Raw genomic sequence first — 13,663 nt, forward strand, 5'->3', positions numbered from 1 at the left:
TTCTAAGAAAATTATTTTATTTCCTACAGTACTGCATAGAGCAGCAAAATTTGAATAACAGCGGATTTCATTCCACTCTTGAGTATGTAGAGATATTAACTTTAAATCTTCAGCTATGTATTTAAAAAATACAACAATTAGTTTCACAATTCAATGATTTAATATCTAGTTTTAAAAATTATGACCTTCATTATTTATTTTATTTTGAAACCTTGGCTGAAGCTGCCAACCTCCATTATTTTTATAACTAAAAATCCATAAATTCTAAAACTGAAAATTTTACATACAGCGTGCTAATTTTTCTAATTGTCTATTTCATAAGTAAAATTATAAATTAGTAACATTTCAGAATTCAAAGCTTATATAATTTGACATTTCAAATTTGGAACTTGATGTATTTACGAAATATTAAAAATTTGAGAGGTGCAATTTAAGACTTTACATGTTTATGAAGCATCTTCCATTTGACACTATATTTTGAATGAATATCATAGTTCGTAAAAAAAAATTGTAAATATAAATTTTAAGTTTCTATGCAATGCTGAAAATTATAAAAAAAATTGTTATAAAAGTAAAAAGTAAAATTGTAAAAGCAAGAAAAAAATATGTATAGGGAAAGGAGAAGGGGAGATAACTCAGAGAAGAATGATTAATAATCTTTTGGATTCACAAATCACAAGGATATTTTACTGAACTTTTTTGTGGAAAAAGTATTTGGTTTCAACTTTTACAAAAGAAGAACATTTTATAAATTTAAAATTTCCCATTTTGTTTAAAACTTAAAAGAAAGGAAGGGAAAGGCAGCATTTAGGATGTATCTTTTCGGCACCTTAATTATTGAAAAAACAAAAAGTAAAGAATGTTTTTTCATCTTCCATCATTCAGTTTCCAATTCTGTCCCTGCCTCCCTTTTTATTTATTTTTTTAATTTTGACGTTTCGGCGCTCCTTCCGTCCTTTCATTTGACAAAATTTCTTTCAACACAAATTATTTCTTACTACTTTTGACGTTACGGCTCTTGATATTTATGTGCAAGAGACATTCTATAAAAAAAATGAATGACGTGATTTATCAGAGTTCCTTCTTTTTAAGGCCCTGTTCGGCTGCACAGTTAGAATGAGAATAGGAACGGGAATAGAAAAAGTTTGAACTGAAATTTACTGTTCACGGGGGAAAAAAAAATTCAGTCTGAGTGAATTTGTTTTTCCCACGTGAACAGTATTTTCGGGATTACATCTGAACAGGCCCTAAAATAGTAAGTGTTAATCACATGGGTAATGGCTAGAAATTCACTAGTCTAAAATCCGACTTGTACATATCATATCTTAAAAAATAATAAAAAAGTTACAAAAATTATAAAATTTTATTTCCGGACATATTTTAGTATGAATATCATGTTGTATAGTTCGGATCAACAATTTGGACTTTGAAAATAAAAATATTAAATATGAGATATCAGACATGAAAGATATGAGGTATTGGAACCCTCGTATTTTTTACGGCTTAATACATGAGCATGAAATCAATACATAGGTTATAAATATAAAATTGCAAGTATGAACATAATTATCAAGTTGAAAGACTAAAAAAAAATGATTTTAATAGAAAGTTATAGCTACAACACTAGTACAGGAGTAGTGAAAAAAAAAATGAAATTAAGAAACTTAATTAAGCTAAAATTATACTGGATCCGATGTGGCTATAGTTTATACAACTAGAGGCCAGCTCATAATTAACATGATTTTCATTTAATATTTGATTTATTTTTCCTTTTTGCAATCACAAAATCTATAAATTAAAGTGTCCTACAGTTTAAAACTACATTACCGTGCCATGGAGTTGGCGCTGGAGAAGGAAATTTATCACACCGCGAATCCGTAATCAGTCACGTCACGTGATGTGACCACATTCGAACGAAAATTACATGTCACGCCATGTCACGCGAGCTAGTTATGTCACAGTATGAAACATAGAGTATCCAGCTTTTTTGGTACGCATAGAGTATTCATATTTCTCTTTTAGTGTAAGTTTAGTGATGTCGGTACTCATATAATACTGGTTTTTATTTTCTCTAATTTATTCTAATGAATATTTATAATTTGAATTTTTAAAGTAATGTCAAATGTTCAACTTTTTTTTCTAAAAAAAAAATTGTGATATTATTTATTTTAGAATTTTTAGAACTTTTCATATTTTTTATATATTTTTTTAATTTTCAACAATTTAAATTAATTTTTTTTTATGTGATCACTTTACGTCACGTCACGTGTGATCATGTCACATATGGACATATTTATTATTTTATAATTAACTTTGAATATTAATAAAAATGTCGGCTTCTCCTATCAAGAGAAACATGTTTTATTTGTCTAAAATAAAAAGTATAAATAGATAAAATGCTAAAATAAGAAACATTTTGTAATAAATAATCAAGTGAATCACATATTCTGAAGTAAAAGGCATGTTATAATTGAATCATAGTTCTAAATAGCTAGCTATAGCTACGCTATAGTTTTTGGGAGCAGATCACCTGTCCCCCGGAGTGCAGGAAAATTCTGTACCCTCTATCTCTGCAACTGGGACCGATCATTCTTAAAGGGGGCCGGTCACTGTTCATTTTTGAATTTGGAGTCCACTAACAGTGACTCTGGGGGCAGACGATTCGATCTCATAGTTTTTTTGGATTTTAAAAGCTATAACGCTATTAACCGTTTTTTTTTATAATGATTCTAAATAGCTAGCTACGGTTGCGTTATAACTTTTTTGGACCTTAAAAGCTATAATGCTATAATAGCTATTTAGAACTTTAAATTTTGATTGAAAAATTAAACTTGATGAGGCGCTCTCAATAAAGTAATAAATAAGTTGGAATAAAATTGCTCTATAAATAGAGAAGAAAAATAGTCACATTGTTACTAATTCAGTCACATCACATCTGATCACATAACATAACTTGCGTATTACGTGACTGTTATTCATCACCTTAGTCACATCACTAATTTTTTAACAAGGGTTAAGTCAAAGTATTTTTCTTTAATACGGAAGATATTGATGCCAAGGGTAATTTGGGGATTGCAAAATAAATACAAAGTTGGCTCAGCTGTCCAAAGCCGTGATTTGATTATAAATATACCTACAGGCTACAGCGAATCCGCGCAATTCGCGTGGCATGTTTGCGTGTCAATGACAATCCTTCCGCACAAACGGCTCTATTTGCAAATTATGTGATATATAATTTATTAATTTATTAAGCCGATCCACACGTGAGAAATGTGGTCAGGGATTTTATTTGTTATAATTTCATTGATAGTTTGTGAAATTTTTCTTATATTTATCATCCACATCTAGGGCCGCACAAAAAGTTTGCAGTTTGTGATTCAATTTGAATTTGATTCGAAAAAAAGTTTGCAATTAATTCGTTCTGAAACAAATTAAATCAGTTTGGTTTGAATTTTATTCAAATCAAACTCAAACTGGATATAATTCGTTCGAAATTGATTTACGAACTATTTAGGTTCGAATCTCAAATAATGCAACTAATAGATTCAACCATCAATATTTAATAATACAGGAACCTAACTTATATCAGAGTTCAAAATTGTTAATATAATGGTAACTTATAATAGAAAAATGTTTCGACAACGTAACATATTAATAATGGAATAAATTCCATTTGACTAGGTCTATGCCACGATTTTTTAATCAATCCAATAGCGTAAAAGGTAAGGGAATCTTGAGTCGACCTATAATCTATTAGTGTGAATTTGTGAAAGGTAAAAGGAACCTGTGTGATTTTTGTTCCGCGAGAAGAAAACTAATGCAGAAACTACCGGTATAACTTGGACTTCCAAAAAATTGTAGTTCGTAATTCGATTAACTGCGATTCAAAAAATTTGTAGTTTGCAATTAATTCGATTCGAAATTAGTTCGTTCTAAAATAAATCAAACTAGTTCGGTTCAAATTTTATTCTAATTCAAACTCAAACTATGGTAAGTTCGATTCGGATCGATTTGTTTGCAGCCCACATCCAACGTCAATATGATAATTTTATTTATTCTCATTTTAATATCTTACTGACTTTATTGAAATCTATTTCTTCTTTCAGAAATTTCAACTTTACAATTGATTTGTAGTTATACTGTGCTTATGCATATACTTTTCTTTAAACAACTTTTTCTAGATATTTATGAAAACTGACACTTTAACGTTCATTGTTAAATATCTTGAGGCTAGTGCTCTTACACAAATTAATCTTCATATATTATATTGATAATATTTTAGAGGGAAAATTGGTTATTTGTCACTTCAAACTCTTAAAATTTGAAAAATGACACTCCGAAATTAGAAATCATCCTAATGCCACTCTAAACTTAGTTAATTTTTAATTTTATCACAAATAATAATTGATGACTAAAATACCCTCCCATGGGCTCTTCCTCTCCATCCGACTCTCTTCTTCTATCGCATCCCAATCGTCCAAGTGTCCATCGACGGTCACTATTCCCATATGGTACTTTGCGAGTACTCGCACGTTGGTGTCCACTTCGCAGCTTGAATCGCCACGGTGCTCGTGTGACCGTACGCACAAAATTGCAGAGAACGAAATAGCTATGGCAACGAGAGACGACGCGACTAGTCGTCCCATAGTTGAAACCAAATTTCAACGACCATCAGAGGGATAGAAGAAGAGAGTCGGATGGAGAGGAAGAGCTCATGGGAGGGTATTTTAGTCATTCATTATTATTTGTGGTAAAATTAAAAATTAACTAAGTTTAGAGTGACATTATGATGATTTCTAATTTCGGGGTAGCATTTTTCAAATTTTAAAGTTTTGGAGTGGTAAATAACCAATTTTCTCTATTTTAAAACTAACATAGCATTGTTTTTTTTTTTGTTAGAGTAAGGCTTGGGTGCTATGGATACCATAAGGCCATCCCGTGCTACGATCTCAAAAACTTATCGTATAACCTTCAAATTTCGATTTAAATAGCTCAATAAATTGGTTATATAATAAATTTGTGGAATACTAATTTTTATTATTTTTGAATTTTTTTTTACTATTTATTATGATTTATGAAAAATGATAAAAAAAAAATATATAATTATATTTATTCTTATCCGTCTCCAATAAGCTAATAAATTTTTTTTTTTAATTTTATCTGTGTTTTCAGATAAAATACAGGTTAGGTAAACGGATAAAAGCAACGATGCTATTGACACCCCTAGTCAACGGATTTTTTTTTTGTTATAATTTTGTTGATTGTTTGTGGAATTTTCTTATACTCATCATTTGTAATCAACATCAATACGGCAATTTTTATTTGTCCTCATGTCCATATCCTACTGATTTCATTAAAATCTTTTTTTAGCAAGCCTCTTTCAGAAATTTCAACTTCACAATTAATTTGTAGTTATATATACTGTGCGCATATAGTTAACTTCAAACATATTTTTTCAGAAATTTCAACTTCGTAATTAATTTGTAGTTATATATACTGTGCGCATATAGTTAACTTCAAACATATTTTTTCAGAAATTTTAACTTCGCAATTAATTTGTAGTTATATATACTGTGCGCATATAGTTAACTTCAAACATATTTTTTTAGAAATTTCAACTTCGCAATTAATTTGTAGTTATATATACTGTGCGCATATAGTTAACTTCAAACATATTTTTTCAAATAATTCATGATAAGTGACACTTTACTCGTTCATTTGTTAATATCTTGAAACTAACTCTTACTATAAAAAAAAATCTTGAAACTAAATGTACAAAACTTAACCTTCATGTACTATATTGATAAGATTATAAAATTAACACAACATTTAAATCATTATTCTTAAATCGCAAACAAATAATTTTAATATTCAAATATTTTGGAGTCGCTCCAGCGGAAAAAAGAAGAAGTGTCTAACAAAGACGATTATGTTATGATTTCAACACCCTAACAACCGCCTCCTTCCATCCCTTCTAGGTCTCACCTCCGGCACAATCTCTCTCTCGGCTCTTACCTCCATGAGTGGAGAGGAGAATAAGAGAGAGGGGAGAGACTGGAGCCGAGCATAATCAAGAATGCAGTATCGTCGGAATTTGAGGCGTAGAGTTTCTACTCTCATCTCAAATGGAGCGCAGTGACGATTAAAGTAGAGTTGATCCGATAGTAGAGAGAGACGAGATATTAAGAAAATAGAGTAATTAAGACTATATATTAGTAGTATTAAAGAATTATAGTAATTTAGAATAGTCTGGTGAATTTCATAATAATAAAAAAAGAATAGATCTATAAATTATAGTCATTAATTTGGTTATAAATTTATTTTTTATTAATAAAATCATTACTAGACATTTAAAACCATAACTTAAAAAAAATATATATATATATATATATATACACTTCTACATAAAATTTATTCGTATTTCGTTATATTCACTCCCGAATAAAAATGTTTCTGCTCACTAAACGAAAATATCTTATAGAAAGGTTTCTCAGCGATAATTTAATTCATATACATCAGAAATCACTTTGGGAGCAGCTCTCGCAAGTCGCAACACAAACAACACAACACTACACAAAGAGCCATGAAAGGCTTGCCACAGGAGATCAGTCAGAGTTGACCGAGATAATATGAACGCGTGACATGGCCACGTGGACTTCAAATCCCATTGTATATTTTTTTTGTGAGGTGGAGAGGATAAGCGCAAGCGACCCGCCGCGTCGCAGCTGATGCTATGCTAATCATCTACAATATTAAACGAGGATAATTGTTCATAAATAGCTTTCAAATCCTTCCCAACGAATTATTCCGCCGAATTATTCGCAATTAACAGTGATGACTTCTAAGAGCGAAATAAATTATTCGTTTGAACTTTAAAGCGGTTGAGATAAAATAATTCTAAAGGAACGATGCACGTCGAACAAGCATATCCGCATAAATTGGTTTCTTGTTGTCAAAAGCCATGTAGGCAAATCAAGAAGATTTGCTAAAAGATGAAGATCACAATAAACTAGTGTCACTAGTCTATTGAGCGCAAAACACCATGAATGATATCATGCATCGTAGTTTATACCAGTTGTAAATAACGATATGCAGTCAAGTAACGTCAAACAATTAATTGGAAATAATCGAAAATAATTGGCCATAATCGTAAATAATCGGCCGATTAATCGGAAAAATTTATGACGGTTTGGTCATCACCAATGACTAATCGGACAATTAATCAGTCTAAACAGATGTTTTTTACAACATTGATTTATACATGTAATAAGGTATCACTGGATGGCTCCAGTTCTGTCCCAACTACAGAGGATCAGTGCCGCATCAGCTTACACAAGACAGAGGCTTAACAATTGTATTAGGAAGTTAGTTATTGTAACAAACATTCATGAGACTGTTAGATATTGTTAGAACTGTGGTTAGTACATGTTAACCATAGTCAGTGTTGTAATCAAGGATTCTCATTCTCTATAAAATGGGATCCTTGTAACATGTAAAGGCTAATCAAGAAATAGAAATAAATTCTTGCATTCTTCTCCTTCTCTGTATTCCTTTGAACATGCGCTAGACATAGGTATCAAAACGGAGCAGATATGGAGCGGATATGGAGCGGATAGTGGTAAAATTATATTTATATTTTTTTATTTTTTATTTTCCGGATATAGATACGGAGCGAATATCAAATGGATACAAATCCGAATTAGATTGAATATTTATAAAAATAATATAAAAAGATATTAAAAATATTAAAGTTCGTAATATTTATTTAATTATAATGGTGAATAGCATAAATTTTTCATAATATATATTAAAATATATGGTATATATCTACTATTTGGATACAAATAATTGAAACCTAAAACTATACCAGTATCCTTATCCATATATATATTCGGATATCAGATATACACATCTAAGTTTTCGAATATGGATTGAATACGGATAGGATATTATCCATACCGTTTTCACCCATAGCTGGATTGGATGAAAAATCTTAATTAGTTAAATGCTTTATGTTCCATAAAAAAAAAGAATGAAAGAAAGGATTATATAAAACAAGATATGCGGATTATATAAAACAAGATAAGATTGATTGCATCAACACAAATGTACAACCGTTAAACAAATTGCGGAACCAAAAATAGTTGACATTATATTAAAGGGTGACAAATGACATGTGAGGAATACATTTAAGGGAATATGGGGTATCCTGAATAAAATATTTAAATTGACATGATATAATCAGATTTCCAAAATTAGAGGGGCAGAGGGGAAAAACACAACTTTATGCAAAATGTGAGATAATTAGAGAGGTCAAATATGTAAAATTTTCTCAAGAACAATGTTTGAATTACTTTACCCCATTTTCTTCTTTTTTCCCCCTTTTAGAACAAAATGATCCAATAGAGATTAGAAACTAACAACCATACAACTTGATTTCTACCAATTGAAGTAATGAACTTTCTCTACCTCAAACTAAAACAGAGTACCATACGCATAAGCACCTTATTAACGGGTAATGATATTGACAATGCTGTTTTGACTTAATGCAACACACATGTTACATGTTTTTTTTATTTTTTTTATTTCGACTCTATTGTATGTATAAAGTCAAACCAGTGTTGTCAATATCTTTAGCCTCCTTAACCAACCTACCCCCAGAGTTCACCTCACTGTAAGTCTTTTCCTTTTAATTCAGGGCAGTTAATTTTATTTCACTACCAAGTGTACTACTAGCAGAAACTGCAAGAGGCATACTAACAACATGCTTTTTATCCCCTCTTAGCACCACCTCACCAAACGTAAAACCGGTTGTCGCCTCCCGAGCCTCAAACGTAATACTGATGCCTCTAGATGCATTTGGATTGATCCTAAAAATCCTAGGTGTAACCCTCACAGCAGCCCCAGTCGGTTCCCTAACATATGCCACATACGTCTCGGTCTCGTCACCAACACTTGTGACTCTTCTCATGACCCTCCTTGATCCCACCAAATTCGCAATGGTCACGCTAGGCGTGTTCAAATCAGAACACCATCGCATACGGGAAGTCGGGCAGTTGTTTATCCCTAGTGCCCGTCTGACAGATCCTTCATCCACTCCAGGCACTGTGCAAAGGAACTGGACATAGTTCTCAAAGTGTATGTCGAAAATCAAGCCAGGGTTCATTGCACGTGCAGCATAGACTGCACCGGCACCATAGTCAAACGGGTTTGCTGTCAGTAGCCCATCTGTTGTCTCTGCTAGGATGTTATAGCCAAAATGATCCTTTCTGTCGGCTGTTGTCATCATAGCTGAGGTTATGGCGGCCGGGCTCCAGTCTGGGTGCATTTGCTTTATTAATGCAGCGATGCCCGTAACATGCGGGGTTGCCATACTTGTGCCTGAGAGCATGGCAAACTCCTCTCCTAGACAAAATAATTAAAATGCAATTGTAATTTTAGAATACACATTTGGATGCAGTAATTATGTCTGATCCAACTGGCTTATATTCCGGTAACCACCGAGAAGTTTAAGATCTTTAGTAAAAAGTTCATTTTTTGACAGCATGTACTTAAATAACTGTTCAGAACCAGCATTATTTTAAGATGCCATGGTATATGCGTAGTGCGGATTAGTCTGTACTATATATGGATCAATATCTCCATTTTTAGAGTCCAAACATCCAACATAAACGTTCAACATGATCTCCATATGAACGTTCGAAATCAGTAGATCAAAATTTACATTTTTTTACAATTTTTTTAGATAGTTAGAAACCACTTGATATACTGATTTCGAACGTTCGATCATGTTGAACGTTTATGTTGGCTGTTTAGACTCTAAAATTGGAGATATTGATCCTTCGAAATCAGTAGATCAAATTTTACATTTTTTTACAATTTTTTACAATTCAAAAGTAGTGCTTTTCTTACTATCTAACAAAATAATAAAAACATTCTATTAAAATGTAAAATTTAGTCTGTAATTACATTTTCATAAGGATTTCATGTTGAACGGTTCAGAATGACTGTTAGAACTTTAAAAATAGAGATATTGATGTATAGTACGGACCAATCCGCACTATGCATAGTACCATAGCCTCACTATATGATAAATCCATAATCCTATCTATGTCAGGGACTATACATGACATCCATTCCAAATTCAGATATGTACTAAAGTTCACGTATATTCTGGCTAAATAAGTACCTATTGATTCAGGCATACTCTGGCTCTCTGGACTCCAAGCACCCCAAATGGCAGTGCCGGGAGCCATGATATTTGGTTTAAGTACGTCAGCATTCTCCCTGAGATTGTTATTCACATCAGGACCCCTTGATGAGTAAAATGCGACGATAGGCCCCTTCCTAGTGTAAGTAGCATGCCTTCCATCTAATATGCGCCCTGTTGCTCTAAATCTGATCACACGTCCATTTGTGCTTCGCAATGTATTCAAGTTGTAGTAGTTTCGAAGCACCTGTGCAGTGAGGGTAAGAAATAGCAAATAATTGAGTACGGAAAGGAGGCAACTGAAATAGATAGCATTATTTGAATAATTTTCTGAAAATGAACTTCACATGCGTGCCCTAGTAACTTACCTGGGAACCGTCACTATGAAGCACAATTCCAGGGAGCGGTAAAGTCATAGTTGATTCGGCTCCGGTATCATAATCGGGAAGGTTTTGGTCTGATGTAAATATAACTCCTGCTGCTCCAATCCTTCGAATTATTTCAAGAATGGTGCTGATCATGAATGTTTGTCCATACATAGAATGCGATACATGCTCACAGATGATTAGTTTTCCCCTAGCCAAGGATGGAATAAACGATTCTGCATCTAGGCAATTTGCATTTTCAGCATTTGCATTCAGATTGCTTACATCTGTTCCAGTTGCTATTGGTAACATCCTCTCAGCTGGTGTTGGCTCTAGCAAACAAATTCCAAATCAGAACCAATTTTTAGAGTGCCAACACAGACTTATTTTCATAGTATTTTAGCAATTATACCAAATAATACTAGTCTTGAAATCCTTGATTTTACAATTGACTTCCTTCATATAATATTTAATTTCATCTCAACTCAATAAATATACTGCCATTGTGGCTTTTGGGCTTATATATATGTTAGTGTTACCCAAGTAAACCCTGGTTGAGCAGAGTTGATGAAAAGCAATCTTCTGTAGCTTAAATAAGGATTCTGGATATATGCAATTTAGTACAATCAAGAATGGACTAATAGCATGTCCAAATGATTTATGCAATTCAGTCTAATCAAGAAAAATATCAGCAGCCATCCATCATAAATTAAAAAAAAATAGTTAATTATAAAATCGAACAGAGGTTTACCAGAAATACCAATGCCAGACAAAACTCTTCCATTGCCAAGAATGATCGAGTTGTTGTACACGCGGTCCGTACTAGAAGCAGCCACACTTGTAATCCAAGGACTAAACGAGAGAATTGAATTTGGTTCGGGACCATTATTTCCAACTGCTTGGATAACTGAAACTCCGGCTTTGGTTGCAAAAAGCAGCTCTATTTCTAGTATGCTAAGGAAAGAAACGGGTCCCGAAGGGATCGTTGATGGGCCAATAGACAGACTTAAGATATCAACTCCATCTTCTACTGCCTGCAAAAAATGAAACAAGAACAAAATAATTTAATACCACTTAAAATTGAACCAGTTTTGTGGTTAATATGCAATTATGATGAATCACACCTTATCGATTGCAGCAATCACATCTGACATGTAGCCACCGAAAGAGAAGAGAGCTTTGTAGATTGCAAGCCTTCATAAAAAAAAACTTAGTGAACAGATAACTTCAAGAGTAAGGTGTTGTCTTCCATTCGAAAACTACTTTGCAAAAATGGCAATCCAAGAAAAATTTCAACAATCTAAAATTCTAAATTCATCATTCTTTTGGGATTGTCAATCTTTTTTAGACAAATTAAATGGTTATGCACTTTATTATTATTTTTTTTAAAATAAGGGCATCATTTTGGATACTTCTTGCATGAATTAATTTATGTCTCTCTGTAAAGAGGCGAGGCCCCGCAACATCGGTGTAGGGCCTGCAATCCTCATGGAAATAACATTTTATTTTTTTATAAACTACTAATTAACATCACGCGTAATAGCAGGTCCAAAGGAAATCATAATCAGGGTTTACCTAGCTCCAGGAGCCATGCCACTGGCATTGCCATGGTTGTACCCTTTAGACAATACCGGTGTTCCGAAATTCCCAGCAGCAACCGATGCAGTATGACTGTAAATGAATTAAAATTAGAGATCTCAATAAGAACATTGCTGTAAATAAAAATTGGAAACAACAGAAATAGTACCAAAGCATGCAATTATGCATGCATGTATCAAACATCATTAGTATTATTCATCTTTACCTCAATCATCCTAATCTCACCTTCCATGTCCATCAGAATCTAAAGGTGATGCATAATCAAGGCCGGTTGAATTGAAATCCCCTGCTGCTATAGCCGCACGAGCAAAAAACTGTGCCCCGACAATCTTTCCATTGCACGCACTTAATGGAAACCCAGGTCCTGTCTCACATCTCCCCTTGAAATGACTAAGTCCCTTTAATGCCCCATTATTAGCGAAGCTGGGGTGGTTAGGGTTTATGCCAGTGTCAATCATGCCTATTAAAACCCCTTCGCCGGCGCCCTCTGCACCGCCTAAAGAAGGCCAGACATGGTCGGATACACCAAGGTACTCAGGTGTGTGTGTACTCAATTTGGTTAACTTAGCATCCTCTTGGATCATTCGAACTCCCATTGCTCCATCTAGAATCTTAAGTGCCTATTGGGTAATAGTACTCTTGTTGTTAAGAATTAAAAAAAAAATATCATAATTGCTTAGTCGATAATTGTTTCAACAATTAAATTGCCAATCTTCAATAATTAAATATTGTTTCTCTGCATTTACATTTCTGTAAGCATAAGTGATGGAATAAATCAGTATTTTGCTTATAGTTTCTCTGTAAATGCATAAAAACTACATATAAATTAACTTCCAAACATCATTAATTACTTAATTAGTGTTCTGGAGATACGAAAACAGAGATAGAGCACCGTTTCAGATGTTGTATGGAGAGCAAAACCATTGATCAAGCGAGTATAGCTATATAACTTCGTGTAGGTCCCAATCGGCAGAAGAGACTCGAGGAATAAATCATGTCTGATTATCACCTTTTCCTTGTACTTCCGCGCTTCATGCCCGGTCCTGCAATTAAAATTAACGCGAGTTTAAGTATAGCTTAATCATTTGTGGAATAGAACTATATTTTAAAGGAAAAAAAATTACAACTAATTAGCTAGTTTATGAGACAAGAAAAACCTATCAACAATTATACATTTTTAACTTTAAATAGAAGATTATTTAATCATATCAGGCAGGGTCAAACAGCATGAATTTCTTTTTAATATCAAAACATCAATCTTATAGCAAGTATCTACATTTACATGATATGTTTTGGCCTAGTAGCTTTATAAGAAATTATAGCATCTTCCTCCAAAATCACCATGTAAACTTTTGCAACCGCATGAAAAAATATCCCATTTAGACACAAGAAAGCAAGCAAAAAGAACAGAGTAACAGACACCGCATTCATGGTAATTCAAATTTTCAATGTGTTTCTCTTAACAATGGCAATTACAATAAACCTTATC

The 13,663-nt window shown here is 32.9% G+C and overlaps 1 protein-coding gene across 1 annotated transcript; it reads right to left on the reverse strand.

The window, feature by feature from the left end:
* Positions 1-8,582: 8,582 nt before the first annotated feature.
* LOC144558493 (subtilisin-like protease SBT2.5) lies at positions 8,583-13,663 on the reverse strand. The gene is made up of 9 exons (XM_078307331.1): positions 13,457-13,663; positions 13,067-13,217; positions 12,400-12,794; positions 12,151-12,246; positions 11,700-11,769; positions 11,327-11,609; positions 10,579-10,907; positions 10,190-10,457; positions 8,583-9,405 (listed from the first exon to the last, which is right to left on the reverse strand). Exons 1-9 carry the CDS (start codon positions 13,603-13,605, stop codon positions 8,690-8,692), a joined length of 2,457 nt encoding a protein of 818 aa, XP_078163457.1. The 5' UTR covers positions 13,606-13,663; the 3' UTR covers positions 8,583-8,689.

The sequence above is a fragment of the Carex rostrata genome, chromosome 8 (assembly GCF_964058835.1).
Source record: "Carex rostrata chromosome 8, lpCarRost1.2, whole genome shotgun sequence".
Classification (NCBI taxonomy): domain Eukaryota; kingdom Viridiplantae; phylum Streptophyta; class Magnoliopsida; order Poales; family Cyperaceae; genus Carex; species Carex rostrata.